This window comes from Lingula anatina, chromosome 1 (assembly GCF_051362555.1).
Source record: "Lingula anatina isolate TDL-2025a chromosome 1, LinAna3.0, whole genome shotgun sequence".
Classification (NCBI taxonomy): domain Eukaryota; kingdom Metazoa; phylum Brachiopoda; class Lingulata; order Lingulida; family Lingulidae; genus Lingula; species Lingula anatina.
Genome location: NC_141767.1, coordinates 32,902,891 through 32,924,181, shown reverse-complemented (window position 1 = coordinate 32,924,181; position 21,291 = coordinate 32,902,891). Strand labels below are relative to the sequence as shown.

The 21,291-nt window shown below is 34.1% G+C and overlaps 2 protein-coding genes across 3 annotated transcripts; one reads left to right on the top strand and one right to left on the bottom strand.

Annotated features, from left to right (window-relative positions):
- Positions 1-90: 90 nt before the first annotated feature.
- LOC106164674 (uncharacterized) lies at positions 91-13,001 on the bottom strand. Of its 2 annotated transcripts, XR_015331692.1 has the most exons (7): positions 12,656-13,001; positions 9,024-9,887; positions 7,659-7,798; positions 6,165-6,399; positions 4,003-4,265; positions 1,738-3,560; positions 91-1,677 (listed from the first exon to the last, which is right to left on the bottom strand). XR_015331692.1 is itself a non-coding variant. In XM_013542657.2 (6 exons), the coding sequence occupies exons 2-6, from the start codon at positions 9,689-9,691 to the stop codon at positions 1,846-1,848; spliced, it is 3,021 nt and encodes a 1,006-aa protein (XP_013398111.2). In that variant the 5' UTR covers positions 9,692-9,887; positions 12,656-13,001; the 3' UTR covers positions 91-1,845. The 2 variants fall into 2 exon arrangements, 1 of the variants encoding a protein (XP_013398111.2); XM_013542657.2 differs by having other exon boundaries at positions 91-3,560.
- A 170-nt stretch (positions 13,002-13,171) lies between these two features.
- Positions 13,172-18,688, top strand: LOC106152325 (eukaryotic translation initiation factor 1A, Y-chromosomal). Its single transcript, XM_013525866.2, has 6 exons — positions 13,172-13,356; positions 14,910-14,993; positions 15,753-15,856; positions 16,242-16,374; positions 17,099-17,184; positions 17,840-18,688. Exons 1-6 carry the CDS (start codon positions 13,341-13,343, stop codon positions 17,843-17,845), a joined length of 429 nt encoding a protein of 142 aa, XP_013381320.1. The 5' UTR covers positions 13,172-13,340; the 3' UTR covers positions 17,846-18,688.
- The last annotated feature ends 2,603 nt before the right edge of the window (positions 18,689-21,291 follow it).

Genomic DNA, 21,291 nt, shown 5'->3' with positions numbered 1-21,291 from the left:
GAAGATTCTTGATTCCCTGATGACACTTGGTGAAGTACAGCAAAAATTCTGGTTATGGAATTCAGAAATAAAACTTAAAACATTTTCAGATAATTTACAAGCAATTTTTATTTGAATACCATTTACCACTTATAATTAGTATTTAACCAACACATTTAGAACTTTTTTAAAGAATACGTAGTTACATCAAATACATAAATATATATCTATATACCAATAATAGATTCATAAGAATTTTGTACATATATACATAAAAAACAAATTACAAATCTGCACAATTATGAAAATTTTAAGCAATTTTTTTTCCTGAAGAGTGATATGTAACAATGTTTTTTATTGAAAACGTATGAATTTTTTTTTTCAGATGAGTTGGGCAAATTTGTATTTATATAAATATCTATCCTAACAGGACATTTTAACACCAAAGAAGCTTTTATAAAAGTACAATTGTTTACATGTGGGCCAAGACAAAAGATGTCCTGAAGCTGACCATGTCCTTTGAATTTTAATACATAACATACAAACAAACAAACACAAACTTCAGATATACCTTAATAATAATTAATGAAATATCAATCTTATTAATTAGAATAAATGAGTAGTACATTTCAAATGGCTCCAATATCTGGATAAAATGTGCAAGACTTTAGTGTCTTTACTTGATATATCTACTGTGAAATCATATGCCTAATTTCTACCAAAGCTAACAACATCAATAACAATTAACTGTACACATTAAATTGCCTACTGAATTAGGCATACTGACATATGTCACAAATTTTGTGACAACTCTGGCATGAAGAAAGCAGATTTCTTTTAGCTCCTGAAGTTAAGGGTTTTCAAAGCTTTCTAATGCATATAACTGTAATAATGTCCAAAGACCTAATTTAAAATTTTGAATTTTTGCAACATCACAATAACCTTAAAATATCCAACTGTGATACTTCTTGCTTTTGATACTACAAATAATTACTAGATACACTCGTATCATTAAATTATTTTCACCACATAATCACTTTTCACAATGGAACTAGTTAACCAGTAACTATAAGAGCCTTAACTTGCATTAGACTAAAGCAAATCTGCATCTCCTGCACAACCATGTGGCTAACCCTAGCCAACTAATACAGCATTATACATGGGGATTCTTTAGTGTAAACCTATATCAAAATTATCAAAAAAAGAAATTATCTCATTTAAATGAAAACTAAGATTTGGGCATCTTCTACCTAAAGGCAGTTATCTAAGTGAAAAGAATCAATCTTTTTTTTTTTTTTTTTGTAAATCTTTTTAGGTCATATCACAAAAAAAAGTGAACATATTAGTTATGTCATGTCAGTGCCATACATTTCGCGTAATGGTTGCCGTTTTATATTATTTTTGAGTAACTGTTGATATCTTTCCATGCTGGAGGGTACTATAATAGTATAAAACAGTGAAATATGATGGGGCAAGTCCAAATATTGCACAAAATGTGTGCATCACTGACATGACTGAAATGTTCACTTTTTTTTGTGAAATGACCCATTTTTAAGTTTAATAATGTTCCCACTTAAAAGAAAAAATGTGCAAAGGCAGCAAGCAGTTTTTTTTTTTTTTTTTTTTTTTTTGGGGGGGGGGGGGTCAGTTTCACCACCAATTACAAAATCTTTTCTGTTCATCAAAATGAAATAATGCCTCGGGTTTTTATTAAACCCTGTTTATAGGGGGGAAAAGCACCAGTAAGTAACAGCATACAGACTTATTCCCCATTTTTTTTTAATTTTGAAAAAGTTCTAAATGCACTGCATTAAACAGATCAAAAAATATGCAGCCGGGGTATCACCATTTAAAAAAAAAACTCATTTACATCTTCACCAGATGTTCACACAACTTTTGTGCATTTGTCTCCAAAGGAAATTGCTCCATTACTGCCAGCACCTTCTCTGCCGGAAACAGCCCAGAGAGATGGAAGTACAGTGTAAACCTTGGATCACTGGGAGAGATAGGGATGTGACCTGCCTCTTGGCGCCCAGGTGGGGACAGGGTGACATGGGGTTGTATGTGCTGGCGAGGGGGGAGAGGGGGAGGGGGGTGGTACTGGTATGAAGTAGCAGCACCTGGGAAAGACTCAACACGATGCAAGGGAGCAGCATAATGTGAAGGAGGGGGAGGAGGGTAGCTGTAGTATGTGGGAGGCATACATGGCTCATTGGGTTGGTGAGGGGGGATACACATCCGCGAATCTACAAAACCTGACTGATTTGGATTTAATATTGAGCCTGGCTGTTGGGTTTGCTGAGTAAACCCTGGCTGCTGGCTGCCCTGTTGAGGGTACCCTGGATGTTGTCCTTGCTGGGTAAATCCCATGTGTTGTCCTTGCTGGGTAAATCCTGGATGGTGTCCCTGTTGGGGATATCCTGACAATGGAGGTGGAGGCAGGTATCCTTGATGGGCTGCCTGTGGTATACCTGGTCTTAACTGATTACCATACATATTCGTCCCTGGCCATACACCTTGAGCATTTTGATCCCTATATGGGTAATCCATTGTACCTCTAGTTTTCAATTTGATTTTGTCCACTTCGCCTACAAGGCTGTTGAGTTGTGTGTCCGAAGCACTGTTTTGCCGATTCAGTGATTGTGCCACAGTAGATAGTGTATTCGGACTTGTGTCTGGTGCACTCGGCATACGAGACAAAGAGCGACTGTTCATATTATCATTTATCTGCAAAGCCATTTCAGCTGACAAGTGAGAAACAGACATGCCTGGCAGAGATTGTATTCTATATTCATCTGCATCTCGACCAATGCTATAATGAACATTCTGAGGCGGCCTGTCTTGGTACAAACTGCTTTGTAGCGGCTGCGATAAATAAGTCACATTTTGCTGCTGCACTCTTGGGTCATTTGCGCCCGCCAGAGAATATTGTCGGTCCAGTTTCCTATGACCAGGAGAAGCTTTTGAGGGTCGAGACGGTGGAACAGGGGGAGATGCATTTCTTGCATCATCAACAAGTGGAGACTGACCAGGAGACTGGCCTCTGGCTCTCAGCCTCCTCATCTGGTCTCCTTCATCAGAGAGTTTTTTGGCCAAACTTAAATGTCCTTGTCCACCATCATCTAACAATCTATGTGGGTCGGACAGAGATGGCTGCAGACTTGTGTGCGCATATGGAGCAAGTGCTTTAAAGGTAGTTTCTTCTGCCTTGGGAGGCTCGTCTAAAGTAATCTTATGCTTTTCTCGATTAGCCCTCTCAATGGCTTCAGCTTCTTCAACCTTTCTCCGATGTTTATCTAACAGATCATTATAGTCTTCCTTTTTCTTCAGGCTTATCATTTGCCTATCATTCACCTCAAAAGGTGATTTAAAATGTCTGTCTTCTTCATTTCCTTCGAGTGTTTCTTTGTACGATTTGGGTGGACGTGGTGGAGGCACGGGGCTGTTTAACTCCTGGGGTTTATTCTGCATGGCGAGGGCAGCTTGTTCAGCACTGAGCGACTTAGTTCTCTGGAGCTGTGTCTTACTGCCACCTGGTGATGCACTGGTCTTTGGTTTTGGGGGCCTCTTGGGAGGCACATCTGAGAGATAAAAGAGACTTTTTAATTTTTAACCTCAAAAACATGACATATAAATTTGAATAAAAATGTATACATATGTATACATGTTAACTGAGAATAAACTCCTGACTGCTTTGTTTTTATGAATAAAATTATAAAGATAATTAGTAAAAATGTACAATTGCTTATACATGTATCGTATTTGGCAAATATCTTAAAAAGCAAGGGCAAAGGCTGGTCCCTAAAAACTTCAAAAACCACAAATTGTCGAGTTGCTGATCTCTGACCCTATTACTCTTTAATATCAGATGTAAACAGCATAAGTCATATCATGAGAGTTTTCATCAAAGCATATACCTAATCCTTATGTACATATGCTATTAATACATGAAAATAACCTTGAAAGAACACATATTCATCCAATGAATGATCACCAGCTCACAATGAAAATATACATATTTACCTTGCTGGTGTTCTTTGCTCTTTGTACTTCTGTCTTTCACTTCCTGAAACTTGACCTTGGCTTGCTCTGCTAGTTTTTCTGTCACGGATTTCTGTGGCTGGAGGCCCCTTTCTGGGTGATAGTACTTGCATTTATTGCCATAAGTGCACCGCTTTCCATAAGGGCATGGAGGTGGCAGTGGCTCTGGTTGTGTGGGTTCCTTTAAGAGGAAGTTCTCCAGACTAGGTCCATGACGGCCTAGAGGATCATCTGGTGGCATAAACCTAGAAAATTAGAACAGCGTAACTTAAGGTGTGTCAAATATTTAAGCTATACTAAAATCCTGAAAGATAAAAAAAGTGTTTACTTTACCAGCTATAGGGGTGACCCCTTAGTTGTAATAATTGAATAAATACAAAGGCAACTTTATGCATGTAACAATTAACATGAAATCCAAATTGCATGCAAACCCATAACATGCAAAGGTAACTATAAGTAACTGTAGCATGATGATTTTTCACCTCTATGCCACCACGCATCTTTTTTTCTCTAATTTCACCCTGATTTTCTGAACATAATGTAGTTTCCTTTACACCAACACATTATATGCAAGTGCAGAAAATTGCTTGTTAGACTTTGAAACTCAGGGGAACATAATTCAGGCAGAACAGAAATATGTTCAAAGCAAAGTAGCCAATGCCAGGTTTTCAGTTTAAATGGGATTTACAGAGATCTACAACAGCTTTTGAACAGATAAAAAATATCCAGAAGTATATAATTCAGCTCAATTCAATGGAAGAAAACAATGCAGACATAATAAAAAATATATAATCAGCAATAATTTTGAATAAAATTTCTTACTTCTTACTTTTGGCATATATGCCACCACAAGCTATGATATATCAATTCATTAAAAAAAATGCACAAGGTTTGACTAAAAATAAAGTAGTTTTGGGTCTAATATGTACAAATGGTGTGACTTAAGGACATGAAAAAACCACATTACTGCTGTGTTATTGTCACACACAGAAGTTAGATTATACATATGTAAGCATTCCTTTCCTCTTATCACATGATAATCATAGGACATTGTGGTTAATATGTTTTTACACTGCCACTTCTGTCATCAGTTACTAGTAAGGGTAAACTGTACACATTTGAAAAAAAATCTAATTTTTCATATTTTCATTTTTTTTATGTCTACATGTACATATCCTGCAAAGCTACTTGTCATGTCCAAATCAGACATTAAAACCATACAACTGAAGTACCTCAGTAAACTGATGTCAATATGTCAATTTAAAAGGTAAAGGAAGACACTGCAGTTTAAATGACAGGCCAGCCATTCAGAACTATATCATTTAATCAAAAATGGTATAAATCATCAAACCCACAGGGCAGAACAGGCTGAGCAATATGACTCATAAGTAGGAAAAATTACTTTTTTTTTTCAAAATTTCATTTTGAGGGAAAAACTTGGACAGGATACCTTTAAATAAATATATCTTAAGCAAGAAATAATGAAGTATTACTTGCAACTACAAAGATATCAAGGTGAACAAACTGGTATCAGCTTTTAATGTAGGAATACAAAATGTGATGATTTAGATACTAGTTCTACATGTAGTTTATTTTACTTTTGTTAAAAAAAACACTGTAACTATGTATAATAACAACAAAACAATTCTTCTTAAATATTACAACTTAAACTCAATATATCAAAACAAACAATAGTTATGATAATTAGAGAAACACTAGTTAATTTGGCAAACAATGAAAACATGACGCTTAAATCTGTTTTTTTTTTTAAGTTCAAGTTTGTACAAAATTCATGTGTTATCATATTTGCACAATCAGCTGCTAGAAATTATATTCAAACTTGACAACTTTCGGTAATTTGCGTATCTCACTTCTCTACAGGCAGACAGCTTTCATTCTTAAGTTTTAGGTCGAGCATTAAAGTAATGGACAGATGCATAGGAAAATTGACATTTCTATCATATGAAATTGACTCTTTGGCATCAAAATAAGTTGAAACACACCTTCACATGCAAATGTCCCCTATATCTGCGTGAAAACAACAATGCCACTTTGTGTATTAACCATCTATAACTTGTAATCAAACTTCCAATCATTACTGACTGAGCACTGCATGCAATACCGCATTAAAACATGCATCTTACCTGTCATTGACAAAAGAATACATCAGCAACCTCTCCTCTATCACTTTTTTGAATTCTGGGTTCTCATTCAGCAAATCTCTATAGTTGTCATTAGAGACAACAATGGCATCTGTCTCTGCTGCCAATTTGATAACATAACGGTCATCATAACAAACCACTCTTTTCCCTTGAATCCTACGTGCAGGAGTGAAAACAAGCACCTTTTCCTTTTCAAGCTGTATTAATATTTCCTGGTCTAAAAACAAAAGTTATACATGGATAAGAAAGACTTGTAACCATTTATAAACACAAAACTATATTGTGTATCTACATGTACATGTACAAGAAGAAGAAAGTTTAAATGAAATAAATACTGAAAGAGGATGGATTTTTAAAGAGGAAATTCATGGGATCTCAGTGGTATAAAATCTTCAAATAGTAATGTCCTCAGGCCTGTTACAAGACTTTTAAACATAGAAATTTCTACCAATGCTTAATATAGTCATTTCACCATTTTAATATGGGCAATTCCAGCGATACGGATGTACATTTTGCACACTTTGGCAGTGCACAGCACAAAATCCTGCACATTTGGAGCCAATTTCTTGTGGCCTATATGTGTATCTTAGTTGGTTATATAACCATATGAAGTAATAGGATTCAACTCCTCTGCATGGCTGTGTAGCATTCTGAAAACACCCCCGTAATGGACGTATGCGTACAAATGAGATTTTTCAACTTGCTTTATTCATCTCAAAAACTCTGTGAAGTTTGCAGTCCAAATATTTTGAAAAAAATATATATTGCAAAAAAGATGTTAAGGTTGATAAAATGCCAGGACAAGTTAAGAGATTGATTGAAACTACTGAGCTAGAACACTTTGTTTGATGTTACAGACATACATTTTGCTGTATCAGACGTACTAGTACGACCTAAAAAAAGTGTATTTTCTGTAACAGACGTACATTGACCTGCACACCAAAAGCTTGCCAAATTTTTTTTAAACATTAAGAGCTTCATCAATTTTTTTCTTTTCTGTTGAATTTAGACATGTGCCAATTGTTAATGTATACTACAAAAGTTTGTTAATGTATTTTAAGATTAAGATTTTCACAATTTAAATTTGTTAACTGGATCATGAAAAATAATCTATAAAAAGGACCACATTTGACATAATTTTTCTTAACAAAAATCAAAAGATATCCTAAAAACTCCAGTAGTTGCAAAAACTTCAACTGTTCTGCTTTTAAATGACACCCTTTGTTAGATTCTCAAGCAATTTTGAAAATTTTATGTTGAGGTTTTACCATTTGCCGGAAATGCCCATATACAATATTTTGATGTTTGGCGTTTAGTTAACTTATGACTCTTTAAAGACAGTAAATAAAAACTGAAAAAATCCAACAAATTATTATGTTCTGTATTCAATCTCAAGCCCAATCCCATACACTGTATTTGAATCTTTTGTTTTAAAATTATAATTATTATTATAATTATTTAAAAGGATATACCAACCTTCTATTGGTGACATATGTCTAGAACTTTCCTTCCTCCACTGTGGAACAAATACAGTAATATCCTGATGCCCCCTTTCATGAAACCAATCCACCACAAGCTGAATTCCCCGACAAGAAAATACTTCCTTGTTGCCGTGACTGTAATAAATTAAATAAGGTAGCCTTAATTCTAGTTTATATGTGAGATAAGATTAGTTTCCACCTGGATTAACCATACATAAGTTAAAATATATGAATATTTTTCTTTTCATAGAGCAATTTATTCCGAACCATTCCAGTTCAGAATAATTCTAATATCTTATAGGCACAAATGTGGTGCAACATTACTAAGGTAAAAACATGTAGGCCGAAATAAAGAATTAGAAGTCACTGAGAATTGCAATAATTGTCATTTCTAGGAATATATCTTTATTTATGTCATTAAAAATTAATGGAAATTCCAAACTACAAAATGACTAGGTACATAAATCAGTTGAAAATCTAAAATTTAATTCCTTTTAAAATTCATTACATATTTTGTGTATGCTGTTAGAAAAAATATTTGGGAATAAGAGGGAGGAAAACTAGTATTTACAGAATAAAACACATTTTTGTTATTCCATTTCTGTTTAAGCCAATCATCTAACTCTTTCACTGAACAAAAAACATTTTTAACGAAAATTACAGCACAAAAAATAAATAAGCTCAACAAGCAAAAATAATTTTCGATGAGAATTTTACATGCCAATATAGGTGAACCTGGCAATAAAGGCAAAACAGTAATGTGTCCCTAGAAGGCCATCTCCTTTCCTATATTAAATAGATTTCAAACTAAGGTGCAAATGGACTCATAGTGCATACGCTTGAACTAGTATCCATTTCTATATCATTGTGCACACATATATCAAGGACTTTTCCTGGTCTGTGACCTTTTATGTGGCCAAGAGCATAAATCATTTGTCAGCAAAAATCTTTCAAACCTTGATCAAATATTGACTATAAGGAATATCAAAGAAACCTCCCTTTATGAGATAATTATTTTAAAGTGCTAAATAAGAGTTCCCAATTTTCAAAAACTTGTTAACTGTGTAACAAATGGTTGTTATCAAATATATTTTAGTGACAAATGTGATTGTAAGAAAGGGAGAAAAAATGCACCAGGCCAATCTTGTCAGTGAATAGGGTAGTTATTGACTTTTAAAACCATACAGGCTTTTAATTGAGATTAGATAGATTTTGCAGTAACGGCAAAACCTGGTTTCTCCAAACCTCAAAATAAACAAATAAACAAATAAAATCATCAATAATAAATATATTAAATAAAAAATAGAAAAAAATAAATGTCACCACTGACCAAAGAAAATTAAGCATGGTAAATAATTACCTCATAGCAACATTACTGCCATCCACCACAATGGGCCTAAGGTTGGAAGTGTTGTCTGGATCATTAAGAAGCCCAGGCGGCAAACCTCCATTGGGGTCATCTTTACTAGGTAAGTGTCCACTGTCCAACCTGTCAGACTCCTGGTAACTATCCAAGTATTCTTCTTCTTCCTCCTCATCCTTTGGAACACCCTGACATGATCCTAGTTTTATCAGTTCTGACAGGAGAACATCGTTACTTACATCATTTCCAACTCTGCTCAACACAGTCCTCATCTTGTCCTCAGTGTAACCCAGTTTTATCACGTACTCCAGTCTCCCCATATAGTCTTGACTAGAAGGAGGTGTCCTGTTGGGTGCGTGTACATTGTCACCAGCAGCTCCTGCAGGCTTGGTTAAGAGACTGGATGAGGAGTCAAAATCCATGATAGGTGCCTCTCTGTGTTGCAACTCTGGCAAATCTGATGACCACCTGTGGTCCCCACTCCTGGCAACATCCTTCCCTGTGCTGGGGAAATCCGCTGCGACAGTTCTGTTTCCTTTGCTACTGGGGGTGACCCCCTCCACGCTCCCCCGCCTGCTTCCAGGAGGAGACCCCTCAGAATCATAACAAGAGTCCCTGGACACCACACCTGGGCTAAGGCTGGCTCTATTGGCACTTCCATCCATGTACAGTCAATCACATAGTCTTCCAAAACACTGTTGGAGAATTCATCTGTATTTGTCAAATGTGAACTAGTACTAGTAACCAATATTCACTATTTTCTTTAAATAACTGTTTATGCTTCAAACGTCTGTAGAGATTCAAATTTCTTCTTGTCTGAATTCCCTTTCTGTCTGGTACAAAATGTAATATTCCAATGGGCTGGAAAAAAGGAAAGTTCATAAGTCCAAATGCATGCATGCTTACATAATAAAAGGTGGTAATGATTCTTTGGCTGCAATCTAGCACATGAAAAACATTTCTCTGTGGTATTTGCATGTCTTTACATCCCACTTAACAATGGGAAATTGTCTAAATTTTATGCATTTTTTCACCAGATATGGATAAATGAGTGTGCCAAACTGCACAAAACAACTGAGAGCAAAGATGATGGTTTGGTATAAAGCTGTACAGTAAAACAAAAAATGTTAAACTTGCATTTATGAGCTGTGTAAGATTATCCAGGATAAAGTATAGTTTGACCCCATTCCCATAAACACCATCAACCTACGTAAATCGATCCAACTCTGCTGGGACTCTCGCTGAGTGCAATCAGCTTAACAGAATGATATGCCTCCTCTTGTTTTCAATGTACACATTAAATCACCAGCTTTTCTGTGTTCTAGGAGGTGTGTTATTCAGTTAAGCTAATTGCAACCAGCAAGAGTCCACACAGAGTTGGATCGATCTACGTAGTCTGATGGTGTCTATGTGAATGGGGTCTTAGATTTAAGCATGAGATAAAAATAACAAAGTCATGACTGAATGAAGAAAAGCTCAAATTAATAGCATGCTTTTCGTGACTTCAGAAGAAAAATTCATGATCAGTGAAAATAAATAGGCAGACTGCAAATGTGACAAGTGTACTTTCTTTTACAGATAAGTAAGTGTTAAATAAGTGTGCTGTTTAGTATGATATGATATCCCATTGCTTTTGTAAGCTGCACATCATACTACATCACGTGAACATGTTTCATTTTGCAGCATACAACATGCGATTACTTGTTTGTATGCACTCTAGTAACAGAAAAAAACTTGACACAAGCAAAGCAATTTTAACAGAAAAAAACTTGACACAAGCAAAGCAGTTTAGAAATTTAAGTTTTGTTATTTATCAAATACAGTTTGTGTTGTAACAAATGGAAATGTTTGAATAACCACAAATAATCTATGAGGCTATCTCTTAAAAAAATAATTATATTTTAAACAAAATAAAAAAGAATATTTGAAAAAAAATTAAGTCCACAATATGAAATACAGTGGAAACAGACATTTTGGAATGCAATTTATGTTTTAACTTTTTAGACAACTTTGTTAAAAACTGTTGTAAACTTGTCACCCCCTGAGCTCTTTCATAATTTTTTGAAAAAAAAAAGGCATGAATCCCTTCCATTAAGTATGGTTCAATAATCAGCAAGGAGACTATGGAATAACCATGAAGAAGGTGGCTGTAATCAACTTGCAAGGGTAATTTACAGGTTGTATTATATATATATATTTGTGCATCAGCAATCATATTCATTGTGTACTGTGCATCTCTTATTCTGCCAAATCAAGGTTACCTCAGTTCTTTTGTATAGCGTTCTACTTACACAGATCATGCACATATTATTAACAATAGTATAACACCCAGGTGATAACAAAGGGAAACAATACAAAATATGTGTAGAATATGCATAAATGCATAGAGTTGACAACCATGACGAAAGAATGACACCACCATTGTCAGCCTTTCCAGTATACAGTATACTTTATTGAACCCTAATTCAGTCTGAAGTGTTATAAAAAAATCTGTGCCCGTTATGTAACAATGCACATTTTTATATACCAAACATCAACAAACAGAGAATCTCCTTTAATCACTGATTTTATCAAAACTGACCATTCATAATGTTCAGAGAAAAGTATGAAATAGAAAATATACCTCATAATATACAGCCTTGCCATTTGCACCTTACGTGTCAACCGGTGAGGTCACTGGCCTGCACTGTCACAGGTACAATGATACAAAGATTTCTATACCTATTAGTATATGAATAAGGAAATGGGCTGTGAAACTCCATCCATGATGAAACTATAGTGCATTCAGTGTTATCAGCTTAATTAATTGTCAGACATTGCCTCTTTTCAAGAGTGAAAGAGCTTCCAAAATGGAACAGGTACGATAGCAGGGGCAGATCCAGAGATGTTTTCTGACAGTCTTCCAAATTATTTTTGTTGATCCATCCTTCATTTTTGACCGAGAAAAAAATTAGATACCCGTCGATGTAAACTTGAAAATCTGACAGTCTTCCGCAGTCTTCCAGAAAACAGCCTCAATCCACCCCTAATTACATGTACCTCCTTGCTGGTAGAGGAGATAGGTTTATCTGAACTCTCCCTAGTAATTGATCTAACCATCATCGATGGCTTGTTATATTACATGTGAGTTTTATGCAGGCCATGATTTCATGCCCAAATATCGACCTCAAGGTCTAAATCACATATCATTTTACGAATGTTTGGGAATCAATTTTAAAAATGGACTGGGCTTCCAGTTCCTAATCTGAGTTGCACTGTACCCCTGTATACTATACCACACAAGGACACTGTACTTTGTACATTTCAACATCTACAAATGTTCATATTTTTCAACATCTACTGTATAAATGTTCATATTAAGTCATTTGAAAAAATCTGACCATATAAACAGTAAGATAGTGGCTTACATGGATATCAAACCAGGTATATCACAAAATCACACCTATGTCTCCTTCTCAAAACAGTATGTAAATGGATACGTTACTGGTAAACCAAGCTCAACAACGGACTTTCGACAAAGACCTTTCATTGGATACCAACAAGGAAGTTCTGTTATAAAATTCGTTCCTCTTTAAATATGAAAAACTCGTGTAATCTACCAAAAAACTGACAAACCTAAGGTATCTTACCTTTTCTTCCTTTAGTTGCAATGATGAGTGACCCAATAAATCATCGGTGGCTTGGTCAGAAAAATCACCGCTAAATATCCTGATTCCTGTATGATTCACTGCGACCTACATGTAATCCTGCCAACCCACACCTAGGGCCGTTTAAACACCTTGTTTAGCATTTCTGTACTTCTTTATAATAGTTTACCGTTCGTGCGTACAAAGGGTACCTTTCCTCTGATAATGTCATGGCCTCGTTGCCTCACCATGCTCAATGTTGCGAAAAAAAGTCATCAATATGAAATATTTAATCATCATATTTACCCATTTTGTTTGACCTGACCCTGTTTAATCTCATCTAACACATTCCAGGCCCTCGGCGCCAAGTTGTGCTTGGTATAATTTATTTGGTTTTACAGTAAAATTCCTTATTTTGTGCAACAGAAAACATGCATAGAATTATTACGAGTTTTTGGAGAATCTTATGTGAGATACTCCAATTTCTGGTGTTTTTTTTTTGTTTTTATCCAACATTTAAACATCATCAAATGCACCAGATAAGACGGAAGTCTTCCCACAATTCTCTATCATGTTGTCGCATGCGTGTTAGAGACTAGAGCACATATGGACTGACAGAAATTTACCATTCTGTTGACGTATTTGGTTGAATATCTCATTTGAAGAAATTTGTTTTCAGTTTTAGATCATGCCAAAGAATAAAGGTAAGACTGTCACATGTTGAAGGACCGCTTATTAACATTAATCAGTTACACGATGTTGGTGAAACGAACTTACTTTTTCATTGAATGACCCGACATTATTTTGTTGTGGAAATTACGTTGTGCAATGTAAGTTTTATTAACCTACTAGACCAATGTTCAACGACAGCGTGATGATGAAAGTGCAGAGGTTTGGTTACTTTGAAGTTTACTTTCCTTTAATATTATCAAACTGATAAAAAGGTAATTTAAATCAGTTGGAAACTGCAAGAGATGCTTTCTTTTGTGTTTTACATTCTTCTAATACATACACACATATTGTTTATGTTCAAAACTTTGTGGAAAAGGTCGAATTTTTATATTGATTCTCACTCTCATTTTGTGGAATTTTTCTTTGGCACAAGGTTTACTTTCACTGAAGGATGGGCTATCTCACACAATAACACCTAATGTAAAAATAAGTAGACACTTTACATTTCATTGTCTTAAATATTTCATACACAATAAGCATTTTTAATATGTACCACTGATATATTTCAATTATTTAAAGTTTTTTATATATTAATAAGCAATGGGAAGTTAGTCAACAGTGTGGTATATTGATCTAAACTATGTCACATCATCTTGCATGAGTATGATGCCATACACCACTCACAATGGGTAAGACATGCCTTGCCGATCTTTGTAAAGATCATCTAACAAAAAAATAAATAAATAAATAAATAAAATGATAATAATAATAAATAAATTACCCATCTCTAACATGTAACTGACGTCACATACCCTAGGATCTTGTTGTTTTTTTTTTTCAAATCCCTGAAATAGGATTAAGGATCAAAAGCTTAGATAGGATATTGCATGTTTTTAATAGATTGTCATAGGTGCATTATTATCACACCTTATTTCTTTCTTAAAGATCTCTGTATGGTGATTTTATAAGAATATTCAAAGAAATTTTTATCACCATATCATTGGGATATGGGTACCAGACTGTGTTAGACCAAATTAAAAAAAAAAAAAAACGAATTAATTAATGTTTATCAAGTTCTTCAGAGCTGTGGCATCCTTTTTGAGTCTCAAATATCTTTACAAATAATAATCATTGAACCAGAATTCTTTTATTTGGTTTAATTTGATAAAAAGAAAATTGGTGAAAAAAAAAAAAAAAATTAAGTGGCTTTGCAATTTATTATTAAACAAATAGCAGACAGTCCTGAGGGAACTATGAAGAATAGTGCCCAATGAAAGGAAATGGGACCCCTACGCAAAGCCAAGGGTCCTATTTGCTTTCACTGGGCACTGCTCTTCATAGTCTCAAAGAGACCGAGTCCTGTTTGTTTTTATTATACTGATTATCAGAGGGCTAGAATTCACTTTGACCAATAATACCCTTGTGCAAAACACAAATAATATTTTTTTTAATATAGTACACAATAACCCGGCCAATAAGTCAGCAATTCAACAGAAGGTATAATAATGAGTTAAAGGTAAGCAATCTCCATTTCTTCACATATCAGTATTAAACATCATGGAGACCTTTCTATTTTATTTCTTAGGAAAGGGAGGTAAAAACAGGAGGAGAGGAAAAAATGAGAATGAAAATGAAAAAAGGGAGTTGGTGTTCAAGGAAGATGGACAAGGTAATAAAGAAGTTCTGATAATTACATGTTGCTGAATGGTAAATAGTAATATTTTTGGGTGATTTTAAAGTCAAAACTTAAGAAAATAGATTCTTAACATTTTAGAATCTTTTTATGTCAGAATTATGGCCATGATTAACAGAGCATGGTCTTATTTGTTCTCCATAAATGTTTTGACTCAAAATGTGTGAAATTAGTGTTAGATTAATAGCATTGTGCCATTTCCTTATACTGCATTGGTGTCTTAATTTCAGTGTAATAAATATTATATTTGTTTGTGTTAAATGCACTCTGCAGTTTTCCCTGCTCTGTGCTTCAAAGTTCTGTCAGGTTTATTTGACAATTTTTAAGACTTGTCGCACAGTTCAATTTCCAGTCGTTAACTGCACAAATGCATTGAAATTTTGATACCAAATTCAGTGCAACAAAAGTAAAGTTTATTAAATAGCTTATTAAAACCAGGAAAAAGGAGAACTGTTTGGTCATGCATGATTTGTTCGAAGAATTGAACATCTGATACAGATGCCTGATTAAAAACTTTTCATTAAAAGCTGGACACAGAATAATGTATCATTTATTTGAAGAAGAATTATTGAATTAATAGAAAATGAATTATATTTAATTTTATAAACCCTAATAAAATGTTTTCACATTGTATGCTGATATTTTGTAAAATGTGTTTGTAAGATTCTGTTGGAGTCTGTTGAGACTGATTGTGTTGAAGGTGCTTAGTGCTCACCTAACGCATTTCATTTCCAGAATATGCCCAAGTCACTAAGATGCTTGGGAATGGAAGGTTAGAAGCCTTGTGCTTTGATGGTGTAAAAAGACTTTGCCATATTCGTGGAAAACTGAGGAAAAAGGTTCTTTATTTTGTTATTTATCTATTTGTTTGTTTATTTGCGTAAAATGGTAGTAGCTTACTTAGTATGTATTGAATTTGGCAAAATTTATACGATTTGATGTAGTATTTGAAATTGTCTGTGTGATTTGTCAATTTTTCCCGCTTGAGGAAAGAGATTTTTTTTTTTTTGTAAAATGGCAAAAGGGGGTGGGGGAGGGGTGTTAACCCTTGCCACTACCACCACCCAAACACCCCGAGTCTGCCAATATTTTTGCTTGTTTATTTTTTGTGGAATTTTACAATATTTTCACCACAATATCAGTTTACAAAGCTTTAGATTGATTTGACAACATTTATCTAGTGTGTTTATGCAAATAATGAAGATATTTGAAATTTTCTCATAGGTGTGGATCAATGGTGGTGATATTATTCTTCTTGGACTTCGAGATTACCAAGATGGAAAAGCAGATGTAATTCTAAAATACACACCAGATGAGGCCAGAAACTTGAAAGCATATGGAGAACTACCAGAAACAGGTATTTATAAGCTTTCCCCTAGCTAAGAACATGGATATATTGACACACGCAACCATAACAAATAAATATTTATCTTTAAATATTATGTCTGTGTAGTATAGAAAATAAAGTACCTAAAAACATACGGGGAAGTCTTATTTTATTTTAAAAAATACTGAAAAATATCTGTATAATTTGGATGAATTATACAGACACAACAGGAAATGCTCAAACTGGAAAATGATTGATTTCTGTTGAAGGGGGGATAGATACATTGGTTTTCTGTAGTAATGTGGGCAGTGTTTAATTCAGTTTGTCTTGGGTGCTTTAATTTGCTCTTAGTATTACTGAAGTATATGTTATTTCCTCCAATTTGTCAAACACAACTTGACATTTGTATCCTTACATAATTTGTGCTGTTTGATGTTAGTTTTGAGTTTTCTCTACATGTGGTCTTGGCTATCCCACATTCTGCATTACTGTCACTGCCACCATGGTTAATCATTTTATACTACGGAAAGCGCCAAATGCCGAGTTCCGCTTTCAGTGGTCTTTCAATAATTTTGAAAAGCAACTTCTTCATGCAGAGACTTTGAGTGCATAGTTTTTTAAAAGTAACATTGATAACCCACTGTTTTAATGGTATATATCTGCTTGTGCTATTTATTTGAACCATATACAACATCACAAATAAATTGCAACCCAGTTGATTGTCTTAAGTGATAAAATGTTCCTTTGCTTTCAGCTAAAATCAATGATACTGGACTAGAAGATGATTATGATGAAACCATCATGTTTGACGATTGTGATGATGATGATGAAATTGACGATGTAAGTTTTTCCAAACCTCATCTTGCTTTTACATACAATTTTCTGTATGCATATGTCAGTTAATTAACCTATTAGCTGGTAAGTATTTTCATGGGCCTGATAATTTGTTTTAATTGTGTTAAGATGGTTTGGTTTTTGTTTCTTGTAAAAAAAAATTATATATGTCTCTTGCCTCAGGTAACTGGTATTTAACTGTGAAAATGTACCAAGAAAAATCTACAGAATTTTTGATTTGTAACATTCCTGCTCTAATGAGGATGTTAGATGTACAACATCACGGCCCCAAGTTGTCTGGACCTTTAGTTCCTGTTTATCTAAACTTATGAGATTGCACTGATTACGCTAGGCCATTTATCTTTAATGTTCTTTCTTAACTGACTGGCTTAGAAACAGCAGGAAGCAACCAAAGATCTTCTTTTTGAAATGGAGTGTTAAGGTGTTTAGCAGGGATGAAAATGATTCCTCTTAACTGTTGTTTTCCTATTTGTTTTGTACTTCAGTTTTGAGTACTCTGAGTTATGTCATTGTGACAGTCAGATGATTTCACAAGTGTTATTCTTAATTCTGACTAAAACAACTTACTGCTTTGTACTTTTTTGAAAAGAATATTCATAATCTACATTGCAAACAGTTAACAAAATTTTGTTTATTCCAGATCTGAAAATACATAGAAAAATAAAACAGCATATTGATATAGACAGCAATAGTCTTCCATTCATTTGGACAATTTCTAGGAAGACATACAAGCTCCAAATAATCTCTTGCATTATGAAAGGAAGGCCTATGGAAAAAGGGAAGTTAATATCATTAACTATTGAAGAAAACTATTATTAGCAAAAACATCGTACATTAATCTGATATTTATCACCTCGACTTTTAAAAGAAGAAAGTGCCGTTTGTTTGCGTAATGCATTTTTATTTTTAAACTTCCTCAAGTCCTTGGTGGGTGCTGCAGCACTTGGCCTCCACAACCAATGGATCCAGACTTGTTATCAGGATTCACATGGAGTGTTTGGATATTTCTAGCTTTCACTCGGCCGTCTTGTCTAGTTTGTATCATGTTCAAGTCTCTGACAAGCTTTAGCCGCAGGATGACTTGGAAAGGAATAGAAACACTGCAGGGATTATCTTAAAAGCAGAGTGAAAGTTAGAAATAGAATATTTATGCCTATCATTTGTATTGCTGTATCTATTTTCATGCTAATGAAATGTGAAACATTGCTTTTTTTTAGATAGTCAGTGTCATGTTTCAAATAATTTCAAATAAAAAGATATAAAACAAAAAATAAAAGATAAAGTAAAAACCAGAATAAACAAATAAGATGTAAATGGTCACTTTTGATTTTCATGTTTCACAATGTTTTAAGATATATACAATATGGTTAGTATAAATTGTGAATGACCATATTTTTCAAGTTGCCGTGAAGCAAGAATGAAATTTGTCCACAGGTTATGTGATTTTTGGCTTTTGAAATTAAGAGAAATAAAACTTTTTATAAATAAAGTTGTTTCCTGTAGCTGTTTCTTTTGTAAATGAACAAACTGTCTCTTGAAAAATAATTGCTATTCAGTCAGTTTTTGTTGCTCCTGCTCCATATTCCATTACTTGTAGCTTTAGGGATCATCCATTTTCATCAGCATTTTCACAAGTCTACCAAGAGTAGACCTTTCCCACCCCCCACCCCCCACCCCCCTCTGCAGTAAGTACAAGGTGAAAAACTAAAAATGATGACCTTTGCCAGCATACCTCTTGGGGTGAAGAAAGTAGATGATGCAAAAAAAAAAAAAAAAAAAGGATGACCCCTTAGTACAAGGTGACACAAGAATAAGTGAATTCCCTTCAGTTTGAAACTGTTCTATTTCATTCACTTTGATCTTGTGTTTTAACATGGAGAAATAGATATAATTAATCACATTGCTTTTATGAAAGTGATGTATGCTTATGATACAAACATATTCTTTTGAGTAATTTGTGTAAAAGAAACATGTTTGCCCCAGTAGATTTGAGACTCTAAACTTTGTACATTCTTACAGAATTGTTAATGCCTGGGTTTTAGATAAGTTTTTCTTAAATCCAGGTTAATATAACTGCATTTGAAATTTAACCCATAGTATCTTCATTTGTCTTGGTCCTGGCTTTATCTTTCTAATTAGTTTTACGCTAGTTATTTTATAATCGTCAGTGTGCAGATATCTATCAAAATAAAATGGATTGTGTTTTGTCACTGTAATCCTGGTGTCCTTGTTATGTCAGAGAATTTTTAGCCAGTTTGTTATTGGAGTTTTTGCACTGCACTTGTTTTTGTTACTTCTGTATTTTGCTGTATTGCCAAAGTTCTGCATTATATGGCAAAAACTAATGTGGTAGTGGGCTAGAGTAGTCTCAAATCATGACCTTATTGATGTTTTGCCGGAAACCAGATGTCGAGAAGAGAATTAAGAACTGCTCTTATAGTTCTAACTTGTTTTCCTGTTGTCTTTGGGGGCTCAGTAAATGTTTTCCCCTTTTGCTGAAGGCTTTTTTACTGCACTGTGTCGGCAAGACTGACGGGCCTAGTGCACAGTTAGAATTCATAATTTATTTTCAGAATTTATACTTTCCATTTTCATGTAAAAGGGTCAGTGCGGCTGGTTTTATTCACGCACAGGTTGCTACTAAGTCAAACAGTCCATAAACACTACAAGAAATTTGATGTGATGAGGAGAGGGAAAAAAAGAAAAACATTAAATTCATGTAAATGTATTGTAGGTTAAAGAGTGGACCAGTTGGTGTAAAAATAGTTGCTATATTTTGCCAATTACTGACACGTAGCAAACCCACTCAGGAACTCCCTTAGACATGAAAGAGGAGGGCAAGGAACTGAGGTGAAAGGACAAGCAGGATATACGTCCTTTAAATTCACTTCAGGTTGAGCTCCCCTGACGTTAATTCTCTACGTAGTTTGTGTTTGCTCACTATGTGGGATGTTTTTATTTTTGATTACATAACTAATCATTTGTAGTATCTTCATAATTTGAGTGTTAAAAGTATGAATGTGAATATTCTGAAAATGAAGTATTTATATTGTGGATTTCCATTAAGTTACCTTTGAACAGTTCTTAAAAGCTGTGCTTTAATTTTTTCGTGTGCCTGAAATGCGTAAACTACATTCCAAGTGAAATATGTTTATAAAAAATGCATTACACTGTAGTACATGTATTATGGGTTACTCCATTTAAGTCTAAAAACAGCATGTTCGTTGCTATTCTTGTAGCACAATGAGTCTTAGCAAAAGAAAAAATGTTTCGATAAACACAGATTCCTTCAAGTTGATCAAGAATTAAGAATGCTAGGCCAGAAAAATAATCAATATCACTAAATGTTTTAGTATCCAAGTAGGAATAAAATTCTTGGAATTCAATAAAAGGAAGAAATACAAAATAATGTAAGTTGTGCATACAAAAGACCTCATTTTTAGTTTCAAATTGCTTGCATTATTAAATATGCAATGAGTGTTTACTTTTTAACTTAAATAAAATAGATGACTTTTTTTTTTAAGGCTTGGAATATTAATTATTTTAAAGGTCCCCATGAAATACAAAGATCAGTAGGGAGGGGCAAAAAGCTTTTGGGTTGCCTTAAATGCATTTAGCATAGTAGTAACTAACGTGATATTTGCATTAAGGGCTATCTAACTTGTGACCCAAGTTGAAAGACTTAGTGGTGTCATGCAACTTGAGGGCCCAAGGCCACTTTTGCACCCGTATGTTGCCAGAAAGATTTTTAAGTTACACGCAACCTTTCATAACTGCATTTAATATGAGGTAAACAATCAAAGGTAAAGAAAACTTTATAAATATTATAAAATGTGACAAATATATATTATTTTAGACCCCAGTTCAGATTAAATATAGAAATGTATATATACAGTCACTATATTTGTGATTTGCTTCAAATTTGCTGAGTGACTTTAAATGTTTATAACACAGGTTCCTTTGAAAATCAGCAGGGTCAGACGATTTTTCCAAAACTTATTGATTGTTATTTATTTATTATTTAGTAAATATTGTTGCTATGTTTTTGCTGTTTGGTGTCCGTATATTTTTAATATTTATTTCAAAGATGTT

Bases quoted from the DNA above. Each gene is read 5' to 3' on its own strand.
- LOC106164674 (XM_013542657.2), bottom strand. From the start codon at position 9,691: ATGGATGGAAGTGCCAATAGAGCCAGCCTTAGCCCAGGTGTGGTGTCC. The intron at 7,799-9,023 runs GTAATTATTTAC...AATTTATTACAG, and splicing joins GGCAGTAATGTTGCTATGAG to TCACGGCAACAAGGAAGTAT. The intron at 3,561-4,002 runs GTAAATATGTAT...TTTATCTCTCAG, and splicing joins GAGCAAAGAACACCAGCAAG to ATGTGCCTCCCAAGAGGCCC.
- LOC106152325 (XM_013525866.2), top strand. The intron at 14,994-15,752 runs GTAATAAAGAAG...TTTCATTTCCAG, and splicing joins GTTCAAGGAAGATGGACAAG to AATATGCCCAAGTCACTAAG. The intron at 15,857-16,241 runs GTTCTTTATTTT...ATTTTCTCATAG, and splicing joins GTGGAAAACTGAGGAAAAAG to GTGTGGATCAATGGTGGTGA.